The 16,539-nt window shown below is 43.3% G+C and overlaps 2 protein-coding genes and 1 pseudogene across 10 annotated transcripts in view; all 3 read right to left on the reverse strand.

Moving 5' to 3' along the window:
- Positions 1 to 1,704, reverse strand: part of Cnot1 (CCR4-NOT transcription complex subunit 1) — an 83,415-nt gene extending 81,711 nt beyond the window's left edge. For 7 of the 9 annotated variants that reach the window (XM_077793094.1, XM_026395662.2, XM_026395659.2 and 4 more), the window contains exon 1: positions 1,572 to 1,702. The gene's annotated coding sequence lies outside the window, so the exon portion shown is untranslated. Of the gene's footprint in view, positions 1 to 1,571 lie in introns of all 9 variants that reach the window. The other 2 variants (XM_026395661.2, XM_026395664.2) reach the window with 2 other exon arrangements.
- An 833-nt stretch (positions 1,705 to 2,537) lies between these two features.
- The window catches only part of Slc38a7 (solute carrier family 38 member 7), a 45,352-nt gene continuing 31,350 nt past the window's right edge, over positions 2,538 to 16,539 (reverse strand). The window contains exon 11 of the mRNA XM_077793162.1: positions 2,538 to 2,559. Within this exon, the coding sequence (XP_077649288.1) occupies positions 2,553 to 2,559 (7 nt within the window). The 3' untranslated portion in view covers positions 2,538 to 2,552. The remainder of the gene's footprint in view (positions 2,560 to 16,539) is intronic.
- On the reverse strand, positions 15,725 to 16,339 carry LOC113187705 (cytosolic iron-sulfur assembly component 2A pseudogene; annotated as a pseudogene).

Here is a 16,539-nt window from a genome sequence, read left to right on the forward strand (position 1 = left end):
TTCTTATTTTTTGACCTACTTCTCAAATCTTTTATTTGACCTCCCTCATTTTTTTAAGAATCTATGACCTCCCTCATTTTTTTAAGAATTCAAAGGGACTGACATGAGAGAAATGTGGTTTCTTTAAAAAAGTGCAATTACTCACTCGATTGTTACTACATGGGGATTTTTAAAAAACAGACAATTGAATTATAGAGAAACAGGAGGGAATATAAAGTACTGTTACCCGATTTTCAGGGAGAAAATCCCGGGGGTGGTGGCCAATGCCTGTAATCTCAGCTACTAAGGAGGCTTAGACAGGAGTATAGCAAGTTCAAAGCCAGTTTTGAAAATTAGTAAGACCCTATCTAAAATAAAGGGGGGAGCTGGGTTTATAGTGGGTAGTCCACCACTGAGTTATATCTCCAGTACCTAAATAAACAGAAATGACAAAGACTATTTACTACATCCGAGAAAATGTGACATTGGGGGCTGGAGATGTAGCTCAGTGGTAGAGGGCTTCCTCAACACGCTAGGGGACCCTGGGTTTGAGTCCCAGCACCGCCAAAAAAAAAAAAAACGGGGGGGGGGGGTGACATCCGATCAGTGACTTCAGAGGAAAAGTTCACTTCCCATATAAAGTTTATTTTAAATACAACACTTTCAAAACCACAAATATCAAGTGTTTGGCTGGTTGGTTTTTTTAACCTAAGATGCACATTCTTCGCGGAGAAACTTCTACGAGCACAGGTGGGTGATTTTTGCAGAGGGGGTGGTACTGCAAAAGGTATCTGGGACCTGCAGCAAATCTCTCACCAGCCTTCCGGCCTAAGCGCTCATAACACTAGGAGGACACTTGCCCTGGGTGAGCAGAACGGCCACCACTGCACGGACATCGGGAAGAGTGGGTGGGGGCCAACTTCGGAGAAAGTGTAAGCAGTAGGGCGCGCGAGTGGAACAAAAACCTGTGGCTAGAAGTAATAAGGAAGTGCTCGCTCCCGCCCGCCCCTCCCACCGGCAGACACCCGAAACACCGGGGCTTGACAACGTGCTGGGGACGGAGGAGGGGGGCGAGTGGCTGCTCCGAGTACCGGGAAAAGAATTGGGAGCCTGCAACAACTCCAAACACGGTCCCCGCCGCCCAAGGAGGTAGGCCTCGGGGGCCGATGCCCACTGCACCCGTTCGGGAGCCCCAGAGAAAGGAGTTGAGGAACTTGTGGAGTCTGAAGAGGATACAACTGGAGCGAAGCGAGGCCCAAGGGCCCGAACTGCCGCCACCGCCATCCTCTAAACCTCCGAGCGCAAGCTGGGGGCCACCCCGGATCTCAACCCGCGCCCAGCCCTCAGCTTCCTGGAGCCTTTGCGCCGGCCTCTTCTCTGAAGAGTGCAAAGCCTCCGCGAGCCATGGGGAGAGAGCCCGCCTTGTCCCGCCTCGCTGCACTTCCCGGTCCGGGTGGTCCCTCATTCCTCGGAGCTCCGGGAAACGCTTCCAATGGCCCCAGGTCCACCCCCGATTCTTCTTCCCACCAGTACTCGCGTTCCGAGGCTGACACCGCCAGCCTACCCTAGCCCTTGATTCCAGTCCACCTCACCTCAGGCGGTTCCGGCAGCGCTGGACACAGGAAACTCCTGGGTCCCCGACTCCGGCTCTCCTCGACCCCCTCTTCGGTTAACTCCGCTTGTTTCTCTACAAAATGGCGCCGGAGGTCGCGCGCTCACGTCTCGGCCTTTCCCCTCCCCGTTCCCATTTCATCATTCGCTGCCCGCCTGAGGAGGGATGGCCCCAGCACCAGCCAATGACCGCACCCGGCCCCTGGCTCCCACCCAATCACCGACAAGTGCCCGCGGATTTAAACCAATCACACACTATCACTTGCATAAGTCGAGGAAGAAACCAGGCTTCTGCTAGCAACTACCAATCCAGGCTCCCACTTCGCGGGCTTTGGCCAATTGCCGCTCACCAGCCCCTAGGGACGGGAGTCGGAGTCCTCGCGCCTGCGCTCGAGGAGAGGGCCAATGGGAAGACACTGATAACTTCGATTTGGGGCTCCACGACTTCCCACCTGCCCTCGAGGTCTTCGACCAATGGGGGCATGGCATTCCCTTTGAGAAACAAAAAATACAGGAGGGGACCCGTAACTCTTGGCTACTCAGCGCGGGAACTACTTTGAGTTAGAATAAAGCAGTCCTCCTCCACTTTCCTTCCACTTTCGAAACGTCACGGTCCAGTAGACTGCGGGGATTCCCAAAGGAAATGGTTCCCTGACCTCATTTTCCTTTAGCGGGGAACACCAGCTACGAGAAAGCAAGCCAGGCGCGTACTAGAGTTGGGGCTCTTGGCATCCTGGGATATGTAGTCGCGCTTCCCGCCCCATTCCTGTCGCAAAAGTAACGCGTTTCATTCGTCACTGGCTGCGCCGTTTAGAAGCAGTGCATCGTGGGGAATGTAGTCTCGCAGGCGTCCACCTGGTCCTTGCTAGCTTTTCTTGAATGAGGAAACTTTCTCTTCTGGTTCTATCTATTCAAGAAAAGAATCCTTGCAGAGAGGTAAAAACTCAACCTCTTCTCCTTGCTCAAGCCCTGGACAGAAAAACGAAAAAGGATTTCAATGCCATTTGCTTTCAGTATAAAAGACATCTTTTGCTTGATTTTTATCTATGTAAGATTTTATGAGTGAGAGGATGGAGAAGGAAGTGTGAACTGATTAGCACTTTTTCAAATAAACCAATTCTGCCCCCTCACTGCTGTCCTCAGGCTAGGCTTAGTAGCTCATCTTGTTTTATACTACCTTTTGTGCCTAAAACTTATTATTATTTTTTTAACTGTGGTAGGAAAAAAAATTGTAGAGCCCAGCGGTTCCTGTAATTCCAGCTACTTGGGACACTGAGGCAGAAGGATCACTTGAGCTCAGGAATACAAGGGAAACAGCAAGACCCGAGATTGATTAATTGATGATTACCACCTTAATCATTTTAATGTATACCGTACAGCAGTGTTAACTTTATGCGCGTTGTCGTGCTACAGATCTCTAAAATTTTTCCATCTTGCAGAAAGTGAAACTGTGGGGAATGTGGCTCAGTAGCTAAGTGCCCCTGGGTTCATCCCCGGTACCAAAAACAAAAACAAAAACCTGAGGCTAACCTCAACAACTTAGTAAGACCCTGAACAACTTAGACCCTGTCTCAAAAAATAAAAAGTAAAGGACTGGTGATGCAGCCTATTGTTAATAAATCTCCATTTCCCTTTTTCCTCAGCCCCTGGCATATCAGAATTATTCTTTTTATTTATTTCTTTTCAGGAACAGGACAGATTTATTTAGGAAAGAAGATACATATGAAAGGGAGAAGGTAGTTCATCTTGGGAGCGAGAAGCTTTTAGGGTAAATCAATGAATACACATATACAATACAAATGTGTGGACCATTTCCGGAAGGAAAAATAACCCATTCTTTTTATTTCAGTTGTTTTATATGTGGTATTTGTCTTTTTCTGACTGGCTTTTTTCACTTAGTGTATTGTTTTGTTTCCTTTTGGTGCTGGGGTTGAACCCAGAGACATTTTACTACTGAGCTAAGTCCCCAGCCCTTTTATTTTTTATTTTGAGACACAGTCTGGCTAATTTGCTAAGGCTGGCCTTCAATTTGGGGTCCTCCAGCCTCAGCTTCTCAAGTCACTGGGATTACAGGTGTGTACCACCATGCCTGGCCACTTAGCATGATGCTATAGAAACAGCAGGCCTGTAATCGAAGTAACTTAAGGGCTGAGGCAGTAGTATCCCAAATTCAAGGCCAATTTTTTTTTCTTTTCTTTTTTTTTTTTTTTTTTTTTAGAGAGAGAGAGAGAGAGAGGAGAGAATTTTTTATTATTTATTTTTTAGTTTTCGGCGGACACAACATCTTTGTTGGTATGTAGTGCTGAGGATCGAACCCCGGCCGCATGCCAGGCGAGCGCGCTACCACTTGAGCCACATCCCCAGCCCCTCAAGGCCAATTTCAATAACTTAGAAAGGCCCTGAACAACTTAGACACTGTCTCAAAATAAAAAGAAAACAGGACTGGGGATGTAGCTCAGTGGCAAAGTGCCTCTGAGTTTAATTCAAGTATAAATTAATTGATTAAAATAAATAAAGGGGGAAAGAGAGACTAGGGATGTAGCTTAGTGTTAGAGCACTTGACTAGCATATGCCAGGCCCTGGGTTCAATGTGCAGTATTTGTAAAGAGAAAAAAGAAAAGAAAAAAAAAAAGTTAAACTGAACTAAAGCTGAGTTGCTTTCCTCTGCTTTAGCCTGTCTTTGTCAGGAAAAGGATCCGGTGTAGCTTTACCCTTGTGCCCACTGGAGCTATGCCAATGTCACTCCTAGGATTTGACATACCATGGGGACTCAGCCAAGTACCCTACCACAATAACCTGAAGATGGAAGTCCTTCAACTGTGTCAGAATGTTGGGTGGCTCCTGTCCTTGGTAGAAAGCTGAAAGACTTACAGAATGTTTACACATTGAAGGGATAGTGGAAATTACCTGGTGCACCTTTTCATTTTCTCTGAAAGACATAGCTGGAACTCACACCCAAATTATTTTATTGGAGACCTTCACAAAGGATCAATGCAATCACCTCTTAACTCAATAATTATAAAAGTTGGTGTTCAAATGTATTTAGTCATCTGTTAATTACTCATCTGGTTCCTTTCCTTGGCCTTTCTTCCAGTCCTTCATTGTGCAATTAACTAGGCATCCCAGACTCTGGAGGAATTTTATAAAACTCTTTGCTTCTCAAAATAGTCTAGAGAGGGAAATGTAAGTGCCAGGAAACAAAAGCCTTATCCTATTGTTTAGGGAGAGGAGAAAAAAAAAAAAACCTAGAAGACAAAGAACCTTGAGTTATGTGCAAATTGTATAATAAAATAGGTAGGGGTGCTTAGAAGGTGAGCAGAGCACATGGCCTTATTATTTCATGATCTTGTTTTTCAATCCTATTTTTCAGATGAGTCTTAACTTCAGTTTACAGTAGGTTTTTTAATTTTAGTTGTTGATAGGCCATTATTTTATTCATTTATTTGTATGAGGTGCTGAGAAATGAATCCAGTGTCTCACATACGTCAGGCAAGCACTCTACCACTGAGCCACAATCCCCCCAATTTACGGTAGTTTTGACTACCTAGGTAGCACTCCCTGTCTTAGTTGGGCACAGTGGGACATGCCTATAATCCCAGCAACTCCAGAGGCTGAAGCAGGAGCATGGCAAGTTCAAGGCCAGCCTCAGCAATTTAGCAAGTTCCTAAGCAACTTAGCGAGACCCTGTTTCAAAATAAAACATAAAAATGAGCCAGGGAAAGGACTCTCTGGCATATCCAAAACCTCCAGTGGTGAGCTAACTCTAAATCTTTGGAAAAGCAAAAATCAGAACAAGTAGTAATTTTTTTTAATATTTATTTTTTAGTTTTCAGCGGACATAACATCTTTGGTTGTATGTGGTGCTGAGGATCAAACCCGGGCCGCACGCATACCAGGCAAGCACGATACCGCTTGAACCACATCCCCAGCCCCAGAACAAGTAGTAATTAGCAAGTAATTTGAGGCCCTATGTTACCTATGGAATAAATGAGTCAAAAATTTCAAGGCTAGCAGAAGAGGGACGGGAAAGAAGAAATATTGGGGAAGGATCTTGGCTGTATCATATCGTTATATCATGTACATATACATATATATAACAGTATTTATACCTATAATACACCAATAAAAATATGGAAAATTAATTTAAGTAAAAATGTAAGAAAATAAAAGAAAAAATTGCAAGGCTAGAAAAAGAGCCAGGAGAAATTTTGTTTTCTTCAGAATTCTTAAAAGAATAACCCCTCCCTATACCCCCAAATGTGGGCTGAACAGCCTACCCCAGTGGCCTGTTTTTAAGGCCACTGGCTGTGATGTGGAGAAAGGACTGACACCCCTCAGAGAAGCTGCTGGGAGACTAACCAGGAAGCCATTGCAAGGAGTTCAGGGGAAGGGGGTCCGTGGGAATGGAAAGAACTAGAGTCACAGGAGACGCAGGAGGTAAAACCATCAGACTTGATGGAGAAGCAATTGACGGAGAAGGAAAGACGAGAGGGAAGAACGAAGGGCTGCCTGCCACTCGTGCTTTTCCACAGAAAAGACAGAAAAATGGGAGGAGTCTGGGGACAGAGAATTTAAATTCAGTTTGGGGATGGAAGGCACCTGTGGTTCACCCAGGTAGAGGTGTTTGGAGGTCCCCATGGATTTAAAACTCTGGGAATTGGGGACAACAGAGTGACAGGATGATGGAGCAGCTGTCCTGGTGGAGCCTTCGGAGAGCAGAAGCCTGAGACCTGAACAGCGTTGTACCTGGGATCAAGGCTACAGGAGGGAAGAGTCTACAGAGAAAGAAAAAAAAGGGAAAGAGGAACTGCCCAGCCCAGGAGGCTCAAGGACTATGGAAGCAGAGGCCACAAGAGGGGCTAAGGAAGTCAAGCAAGGAAGAGACTGACCAGTTCTTGGCGTTATGTGATAACTGGGCCAATGGTGATCCTGCAGAGAGCCATTGTTCTTTCTGTTTTTTTTTTTTTTTTTTTTGGTTGGGGGAAGGGTGTGGTATGCTACTGGTGATTGAAGCTAGGGGCACTTAATCACTGAGCCACATCCCTAGTTCTTTTTATTTTTTATTTTGAGACAGGGTCTCACTAAGTTGCTGAGGCTAATCTCAAACTTGGATCCTCCTGCCTCAGCCTCCCACGTCTCTGGAATTATAGGCATGCCCCACTGAGCCCAGAGGAGAGAGCCATTTCGGTGGCATGATTGAATCCAAGTGGGCTGTGAGTCCAGGATAGGGGAGGAGAGCTAAAGCTGGAGGATGGGAAGGCTCTGTTTTAAATATGAAGAGGCCACGTGTGGTGGCATACACCTGTCGTCCCAGCCACTTGGAAAGCTAAAGCAGGAAGATGGCAATTTTGAGGTCAGCCTAAACTACTTAGTGAGATCCTGTCTCAAAATAAAAAAATGAAAAGAACTAGAGATGTAGCTGTGTGGTGAAGAACCCAAGTTCAATCCCCAGTACTGAAGGAAGGAAAGAAAATGGAGAGATTGGAGCTGTGGTATAGCTCAATGGCAGAGCATTTGCCCAATATGTGCCAATCTTATCTCCCATGGGATAGAGATTGGCACGTTTCATTGCTAATGAAACAGTCTTTTGGAAAGAATTCATCTCTGGTCTGGGAGTGTAGCTCAGCGGTAGAGTGCTTGCCTAGCATGCATGAGTTGCCAGGTTGATCAGGGTGGAGTTTAACTTTAGATAGTGGAAGGGACAAAGTCTCCTTTTTTGTTCACTGAAGGAAGGAAAAAAAAAAATACCTTGTCTTTGATCATCTCCCGGGCCCTCCTACTCTTGACATTTCTTCCCTGAGGCAGAATGCTTCCAGGGAAAGTACCCTGTTGGAGCATTACTTCTAGCCTCTGGAAGTGAAAAGGGTTGTAGTTTTCCAGCCCCCATCAAGGATTCCCCAGAATTCACACTTCTCCTTCTATCAGGGAACAGGGCTTCCACAGATCTGTTCACTCCCTTCTTTCCAGCAAGTTGCAACCCAAGTTGCAACGCTGGTCTCCCTACAGACAAGGGCCCAGAGGTCACCCAACAGCAGCTCTTGCAAGAAAGGGGTCAAGTCTATATACTCCCTCCCGAGCTAACCCAGGGGTTGCAGAGAGATCCAGCCGGGGACGACAGTGTCTACTCTAGGAGTCAGAGAACTTGGGAACTGAGATTCCTGGGGTCCCTTTTCAACCCAGTCTCCCAACCAGCCAAAAGTTGCTCCTTGCTTGGGCCTACCTGTTCCCTCATCCTAACCTTGTATTGCCTCAGTGACCTGGCTGAATATCCACCCGCCCGGGATCTTATTTATCATTGAGGACAGAATGCCTGTAGACCAGAAGTCCCTCTTTAGGTGGGTAGGCTGAAACCAGGTGGATCTAAGATGGCTCCCAAAGTGATCACCAGACAACCTCTAACTCCATTCTAATTCTTTGTGCATGCTAAATGACACTCCCAGCACCATGACGGTTGACAATTACCATGACATGATTAGAAAGAAACATAACAGGAATGAAAAGAAGTGACACTCAAATTTCAGAAAAGTCTTCCCCCATTACCAGAAAATACATGAATTCCCCCTTTTATTAGTGTATCTTTCTTCCCTCCCCCTCATTTCTTTTAACCTCTATCTTTTCCCCCCCAGTACCATTGAGCTACATCCCCAGACTTTTTTATTTTTAATTTTGAGACAGAATCTAATTGGCTAAATTACTGAAGCTGGCCTTAAACTTGTGATCCTCCTGCCTCAGCCTCTGGAGCCCCTGGGATTACAGGCCCCACTGCACCTGGCTTCTTTTACTTTATATTTATAACCACCTGATCTCCCAAGGGTCAGAAAGTTGATTTGCAAGTCTGTCTTCCACTTCTCCTATTCTATTCTTGGCCAAGATTAAAGATCTTCCCTGCTCAGTTGGTGCTGAGTCTTGTTATTGGTTCTATAATTCTGATAGGAAATAAAGAGGATGTAGCTCTGAGGAAGAGCATGTACCCAGTAAGCTTGTGGTTTGTGGTAAAAAAATAATAATAATAATAATTGGTAGCATACCCACCCTCCCAGGACCATAACTCTTTGTCAGTCTGGGCTCCAGAGTCAGACCTTTGAAGTTCATATTCCAGCTCTGCCTTAGCTAACCTAAGGTCCCCGTTACTTTGACACCCATAATGATACCATCTCCCTGAGCTTCAGTTCCTTCACCTGCAAATGAGGATAGCAATGGTGATACCAGCTATCCCAGAGCATCTTAGTGAGGGTTAAGTGAGATCAACATGTAAAATACTCAATGTTTTGCATAGTAGAAATAAGGTATTCAGTCATTCATTCAGCCGACCTGTGTGCCAGTGGCTCCTGTGTGTCAGATGTTAGGACATGTAGCAGCAAAAAAAAAAAAAAAAAAAAAGCCAACAAAGTTCCTGTACTCAGCTTCAGTTCCTGAAGCTGGCCTTAAACTTGTGATCCTCCTGCCTCAGCCTCTGGAGCCCCTGGGATTACAGGCACCACCGCACCTGGCTTCTTTTACATGCATTTAAATGTGAGGCAGAATGGGAAGGGTATAAACAATTATAAATAAATAATACCACTAATAATAAAGAAGAACAAAGTACTGTTGTGACAGAGAGGTGGGCAATAATTTTTGGTTTTGGAATCAATATCTCTCCCTCTCCGTCTCCCGTCTCCCTGCCCCCACTCCCGCTCTGTGATAGAGGATTTGAGCAAAGACCTAAATGAAGTGAAAAAGGGAGCCATATAGACATCTGGTGACAGAGAGTTTCAGGCAGGAGACCAGAAAGTGCAGAGGTTTGGTGAGGCTGACTCAGAGCAATGACTTAGAGGAGGAAAGTGGCAGATACATGGTCAGAGAGGAGGAAGAACAAGCTGGCCCTGGAATCCATGACAAGGACTTTGGCTTTCAACTTAGTAAGAAAAGCCAGACAGAATTTTAAACTGAGGATGAAACAATCTGGCCTTGGTTTCCCTCCCCATACCCCCAAACTGTAGTTGAACCAGGGCTTTGCACAAGCTAGACACATGCTTACTGAGTACATGCTCTTCCTCAGAGCTACATCCTCGGCCCTTTAATTTTTTTTTTTTTTCTTTGAGACAGGATCTCACTAAGTTGCTGAGGCTGGTCTTGAACTTGAGATCCTCCTGTCTCAGCCTCCTGAGTTGCTGGGATTACTGGTGTGCACCACCATGCCCAGCCTATAATTTTTTTTTTAACAATTGAAGTAGTCCTGATAAGAAACTACCATGGATTAGACTTGTTGCAAAGGTAGAAATACATATTACCTATAACGATTACTTCCAGACTACAAGCCCCAGCTCTCACCATCCTACATTACGAACTACTTCTGGAGTAGTGACATAGTTCTGTACCTTTGGATCTTGCAAGCTTGTTTGGAGGTTCTAACAGGGGAATGAAGGTACTTGCATACCATTGACCAAATAACTGTCCTGCTATTGAGGAAGGTCATCCTCTTTGGGAGGGACACACATGAAGTGAGGGAGGAAAGGGACACCCACCTAATCAACCAGATCAGCCAAATCAACCCTGGAATCAATGTGTGATGGATGTTGCAGCCAAATTGCCCATACATCCAGCACTGTATCTTTGGAAGTGACTGTTATGTTGATAGCATAAAGTCCCTACTGGCTATGTGTCCCCTTTACAGAGCTAGCTGAGCAGAGAAGGTTTGTAGAAGCTGCCAGGACCTGCGGAAAAGAACCAGTCCAGCTGGGTGTGGTGGTGCACACCTGTACTTGCAGCGGCTCAGGAGGTTGAGGCAGAAGGATCACAAGTTCAAAGCCAGCTTCAGCCATTTAGGGAGACCCTGTCTCAAAAAATAAAAAGGGCTGTGGATGTAGTTCAGTGGCTAAGTGCCCCTGGGTACTCTCCCCAAAACAAGTCTGACCACAGTCTGAGGTCTTTTTAGGGTTGTGGGTCAAATACAATTTGCTATACTTCTGGACAAGGTCCCCGTTACTTTGACACCCATAATGACAGAGCTGTCAGCAAAGAAGGTGAGACCTGAATTTGTGCCCATTGACTTTTTGGAGGAGAGGGCAGGCTTGGAGCCGGCCCCAGGAGCCATATCCAAGTCATACCGCAGGAGTGGGGAAATTGACAACCCTGGATGGGGATAATAACTCCTATTCTGAAAAGCAACAAAATTAAGTCTGGTGCACATCCAACTTTCATTATTGCTTGTTTTTTGTTTTGGGGAATTTTTTTGAGATGTGGGCTTCACTATATTGCCCAGGTTGGTCTTGAATTTCGGTGACTGAAGTGATCCTCCCAATTCCATCAAGCGAGGGGGCTTGACTATGTTATATGGGCCAGAGTTTATAGTTTTTGTTTTTGTTTATTTAAGTGGGGGACTGGGTATGTTGCTCAGTAGCAGAGCACCCACTTAGCATGCTCAAGGTCCTGGATTCAATCCCCAACACCAGAAAAAAATATACTAAGGGGAGATAAAAAAAAATATTAAGCTGGAGATGGTGGTACACACCTAAAGTAAGCTTCTCAGGAGGCTGAAACAGGAATATTGCTTGAGTGTTGAAGCTGGGGGCCAACCTGGTCCACATGCTTACAGCCTCACTAAATTGCTGAGTGTGGCTTCAAACCTGTGATTCTGCTGCCTCAGCTTCCTAAGCTGCTAGGATAACAGGCATGTACCTCCATGCCCACCCTAAAAAAAATTTTTTTTGAGCCATGTATGATGACCTATGCCTGTATTCCCAGCTATTCAGAAGGCCAAGGCAGGAGGATCAAAGGTTTGAGACTAGTCTCAGCAATTTAACAAACCCAACTCTGTCTCAAAATTTAAAATAATAATAATATAGTAAAAAAAAAATTAAAAAAGAAAAGGGTCCATGGGTGTAGCTCAGTGATAAAGTGTCCCTGGGTTCAATCTTCAATACTACACATATAAAAATTTAAAAATAAATAAATAAATAAATAAATAAGGGGAGGTCCACTAGGTAGGCCCCAAACTCTAGGGTTCTCCCATGTCACCCATTCTACTCCTAGAGGTATCCCTACCATGTCCACTTGGGCATGCACAGCAGAAACTGTGCAAGGTTTCATGGTGTTGAGGGCCACAACCAAGTCAAGATGGCACCTGGCAGTTTGCCAGGAGGAGTGGTTTGTGAGCTAACGCCACTGAGCAGTTAAGATGATGGAGATTCCTTATTGGCTGATTGCTGTATCTAGATGATGTTAATTGAAACAAGCTGTGTATAATCAGTTAGGTATATATACCTCTGCTGTCCTGCAATAAAGCGGCTCCCGCTGCTTCAACCTTCACAAGTTGCTTGTCACCTCCCGGTTATTTACCCAGCCAGACTTCGGCATCATGGCAGCCAAACTTCTTGGCAGAAACCTAGGTTAGAGTACTCAGTAAATGCTGGGCGTGGTAGTACATGCCTGTAATCCCAGTGGCTCAGAGGAGGCTGATTGTGAGTTCAAAGCTAGCCTCAGAAACTTAGTGAGGCCCTAAGCAACTCTGTGAAACACTTTTTATCTTTCTTTTTTTTTTTTTTTTTTTTTTTTGATAATTCAAGGGTAACAGATAGTGAATGTCATGGGACCTTGAGTAACAGGAGGAGGATTTTTTTTTTTTTTGAGAGAGAGAATTTTAACATTTATTTTTCAGTTTTTGGCGGACACAACATCTTAGTTTGTATGTGGTGCTGAGGATCGAACCCGGGTGCACGCATGCCAGGCGAGCGCGCTACCACTTGAGCCACATCCCCAGCCCCTTTATCTTTCTTTATTTTTTTTTTTCTGGGTACTGGGGATTGAACTGAGAGGCACTCAACCATTGAGCCACATCCCCAACCCTATTTTGTATTTTATTTAGAGACAGGGTCTCACGGAGTTGCTAGCTCCTTGCTGTTGCTGAGGTTGTAATCCTACTGCCTCAGGCTCCTGAGCCACAGGGATTACAGGCATTTGCCACTGAGCCTGGTGGGAAACCCTTTTTGTTAAAAAAAAAATATATTAACTTTTTAGTTATAGATGGACACAACATCTTTATTTTATTTTTATGTGGTGCTGAGGATAGAACCCAGTGACTCACACATGGTAGGCGAGTGCTCTACCACTGAGCCACAACCCCAGCTGGTGAAACCCTTTTTTAAATAAAACATCAGAAAGAGCTGGGTATGCAGCTCAGTGGTTAAGTGCCTTTGGTTTCAATCCCCAATACCAAAAAAAAAAAAAAAGTATTCAGTAAACATGTCTGAAGTGCTAATTCTTGTTTGGAAACCAAAATTCAATGATCTGTAGTAACTCCCTGTGTACAATAACCCTTTATCAAGGGTCAAATGGAAGTCTGAGGCATGTGCAATATTTGTATTCTGGCAATGCCTAATCAGAACTTTTGGACCCAAGCACCATTCCAAGAAGCCTAGTCCAAGTCACAGCTTTACGGTAGCCATCGCCTCTAAATTGTCATCATTCTTTGTGACAGCCTGCCTTTTCACTTTCTTGGGTTTTATTTTATGTTATTTATATTTATATTTCCATGTATTTGTTTATTTATAATTTGCCAGGCCATGCAGCCTTGAAAAGTTTCTGCTGTGCATGTCCCAGTGGAGACAGAGGGAATACTATTAGGAGTGGAGTGAGATAAGAAGACCCTACTTTTTGGCTCTAATAGACCTCCCTTTTTTTGTGGTATTATGGATTGAACCAAGGGCTTTCTTTATCACTGAGCTATACCTCCAGATCTATTGTTGTTGTTAATATTAACATATTATTATTAATATGATCAACAATCTATGGTATTATACTTTATTGATATAATTATATTGTGTTAATTAACATAATTAATATAATTATATAATATATAATAATTAATGTAATAACTATTACAACATATTATAATGAATTATAATATATTAATATAACTATCACTATTGTTAATGTTAATATGATTAATATTACCATTATAGTAACATATTATTTTATATGATTAGTATTATCTTTTTATTAATTTATTTATTTTAATTAGGTATACATGACAGCAGAATGCATTTTGATTCATTGTACATAATTACAGTACAACTTTTTTTTAATATTTATTTTTTAGAAGTAGCTGGACACAATACCTTTATTTTACTTATTTATTTTTATGTGGTGCTGAGGATCGAACCCAGGACCTCACATGTGCTAGAGGAGCGCTCTGCTGTTGAGCCACAATCCCAGCCCCCAACTTTTCATTTATCTGGTCGTACACGATGTAGCGTCACAGCATATGTGCAGTCCTACATTAATATAATTAAGATTATAATTAATATAACAAAATACAATAAAATTAATATATTAATATCTGATAATTAATATAACGATAATAATGTCATAATTAATTATAATATATGAATATTATTAATAGAATGATCACTATCATTAATATTAATATAATTAATATTATCATTATAGTGGTATGTTATTATATATGATTAATACTATTATCTTTATTTTAAGGCAGGGTCTCATTAATTACAGTAATGAAATCAGTCACCTCCAGGTGAATTCTCAGTCATTTGCATTCAGATCTGTCCACCCTCCGGGTGGGAGAGGCAGTGGGGAGTGAGGGGGACACTGATGGAGGAGCTGGGGAGAGTCCCAGCAGCAGAGTGAATGTTATCTCTGCTGTGAATCAGAGCCTGTCTGCTCCCTTGTTCTACCAAGGCCTCTGCCTAGGGTGGAGGGGAGGGCCTGCTGAGGGGCTGCACAGCCACAGGGACAAACTAGTTCTTGGACACACACAAAAAGCCCTGCATCGTAGTCCACACTCTGCCTCTTACTAGCTAGGAGGCTTCAAGGGAGTTTGTTTCTCAGTCTTCAGGACAGGGATGATAATACCTATTCTGAACAACAACAAAAGTAAGTATGGTACACATCCAACTTCTATATTGCTTGTTTTTTTGGTTTGGGGGATTTCTTTTTTTTTGGGGGGGGGGAATGGGTCTTGTTATGTTGCCCAGGCTGATCTTGAACTTTGTGGCTCAAATGATCCTCCCACTTCAGCCTCCAGACCAGCTGGGACCACAGGTGGTCACCACCACATCTGATACTTGAATTGTTAATGAAGAAAATATATTTCATTTCAAACATAAAAGGCATCTGGGCACAGTGGTGCATGCCTGTAATCCCAGCAATTGGGAGGCTGAGGCAGGAGGATCGCCAGTTCAAGGCCAGCATTAAACCTTTTCTCAAAATGAAAAATAAAAAAGGACTGGGGATGTAGCTCAGTGGTGAGATACATGGGTTCAACCCCAGTGGCCCTGCCCACCCAAAAATTAAAAGACAAAAAGAAGTAAAATTTGTATTTTTATTTATTTTTTTAAAGAATGGTTGAGCACAGTGGCACACACCTATACTCCTAGTGGTTCAGTAAGTAGGCTGAAGCAGGAGGATCTCAAGATAAAGCAAGCCTCAGAAATTTAGTGAGGCCCTATGCAACTTAGCAAGACCCTGTCTTAAAATTAAAAAATTAAAAGGGCTAGGGATATGACTCAGTGGTTAAGTGCCCCTGGGTTCAATTCTCAGTACAAAAAAAAAAAAAATCATCTACTTTATTTATTTTCTAAGTAATGATTTAAAATAAATACATTTGGGCACAGTAGAAATTTGACATGAAAAGTAATTGTGGGGCTGGAGATGTGGCTCAGCGGTAGCGCGCTCGCCTGGCATGCGTGCGGACCGGGTTCGATCCTCAGTACCACATACCAACAAAGATGTTGTGTCCGCCGAGAACTAAAAAATAAATATTAAAAAAAAATTCTCTCTCTCTCTCTCTCTCTCTCTCTCTCTTTCTCCTGTCTCACTCTCTCTTTAAAAAAAAAAAAAAAAAAGAAAAGTAATTGTATCAGACTGGGCATCAGAAAAATAGTAATTCATCTTATTCCACAGTAACTAGAAAATGTTTTTCTGCCTGATCATTTAAGTTTTACAAATCCTGAGAATGTTAATCACTGAACAAATTAGGTCCTACTATATAATTAAAACTTGCTCAGAAATAATCCTTTTAAAAATGCTTTGAGGTACAAATCATCTATGTATTAAACATGAGTCTTTTACATTTTACCAAGAATTTAAACAAATATATCAAACAATTACAGTTCAGTGTTTTTTTAAACAGCTATTAGTCAGGTTCAAGGACACACTGTTCCATAATTTCCTGTAAATTGAGGTTCTCCATTGCAGCTGCCACTCCCTTTTTGTCTTTATCTGCTTGTTGATGTTTTCTGTGAGTTTATTCAGCAATGTAGATTCCAAGGATAAGAGTCTCCAAAGAACAGAGAGGTACTGTTGGCCTGAACCTGATAATAACCAGATGGCCTTCTTCATTTGTCTCCTGGACCTCCAGGCAACTCTCCATTACCACTTCCAGTTCTTTGAAAGTATTGGGCTTTTCTATCTGGGCATGAAGGTACATGCCTGTAATCCCAGGGACTTGGGAGGCTGAGGCAGGAGGCTCACAAGCTCAAGGCCAGTCTCAGCAATTTAGTGAGGCCCTAAGCAATTTAGCAACTTAGTGAGACCCTGTCTCAAAATAAGAAATAAAAAGGGATGGGGATGTGGCTCAGGGGTAGAGCATCCCTGGGTCAAATACTCAATACCAAAGAAAAGTACTGTGATTTTTCTGGGTCACACATGGTTCAAATGAAATCATAAGCCTCTAGCACTCTCTCTACCATGATCCAGGGCTGCCTGGAAGCTCCTAGAGACCTGAGAGCCACAGGATTCTGCTCAACATCCTTGAGCTTTGCCATCCCTGGATACTGTCCCACCCAAGAAATACGATTTAAAATTTATTCTTTCTTTCTTTTTTTAAAAATTTTGCTGTAAATATATATATATATATATTTTTTTTTTCCCCCTACTAAGTTGCTTAGGGTCTCCTAAATTGCCCTATCTGGCCTTGAACTTGTAATCCTCCTACCTGAGCCTCCTAAG

Source organism: Urocitellus parryii, chromosome 15, assembly GCF_045843805.1.
Source record: "Urocitellus parryii isolate mUroPar1 chromosome 15, mUroPar1.hap1, whole genome shotgun sequence".
NCBI lineage: Eukaryota > Metazoa > Chordata > Mammalia > Rodentia > Sciuridae > Urocitellus > Urocitellus parryii.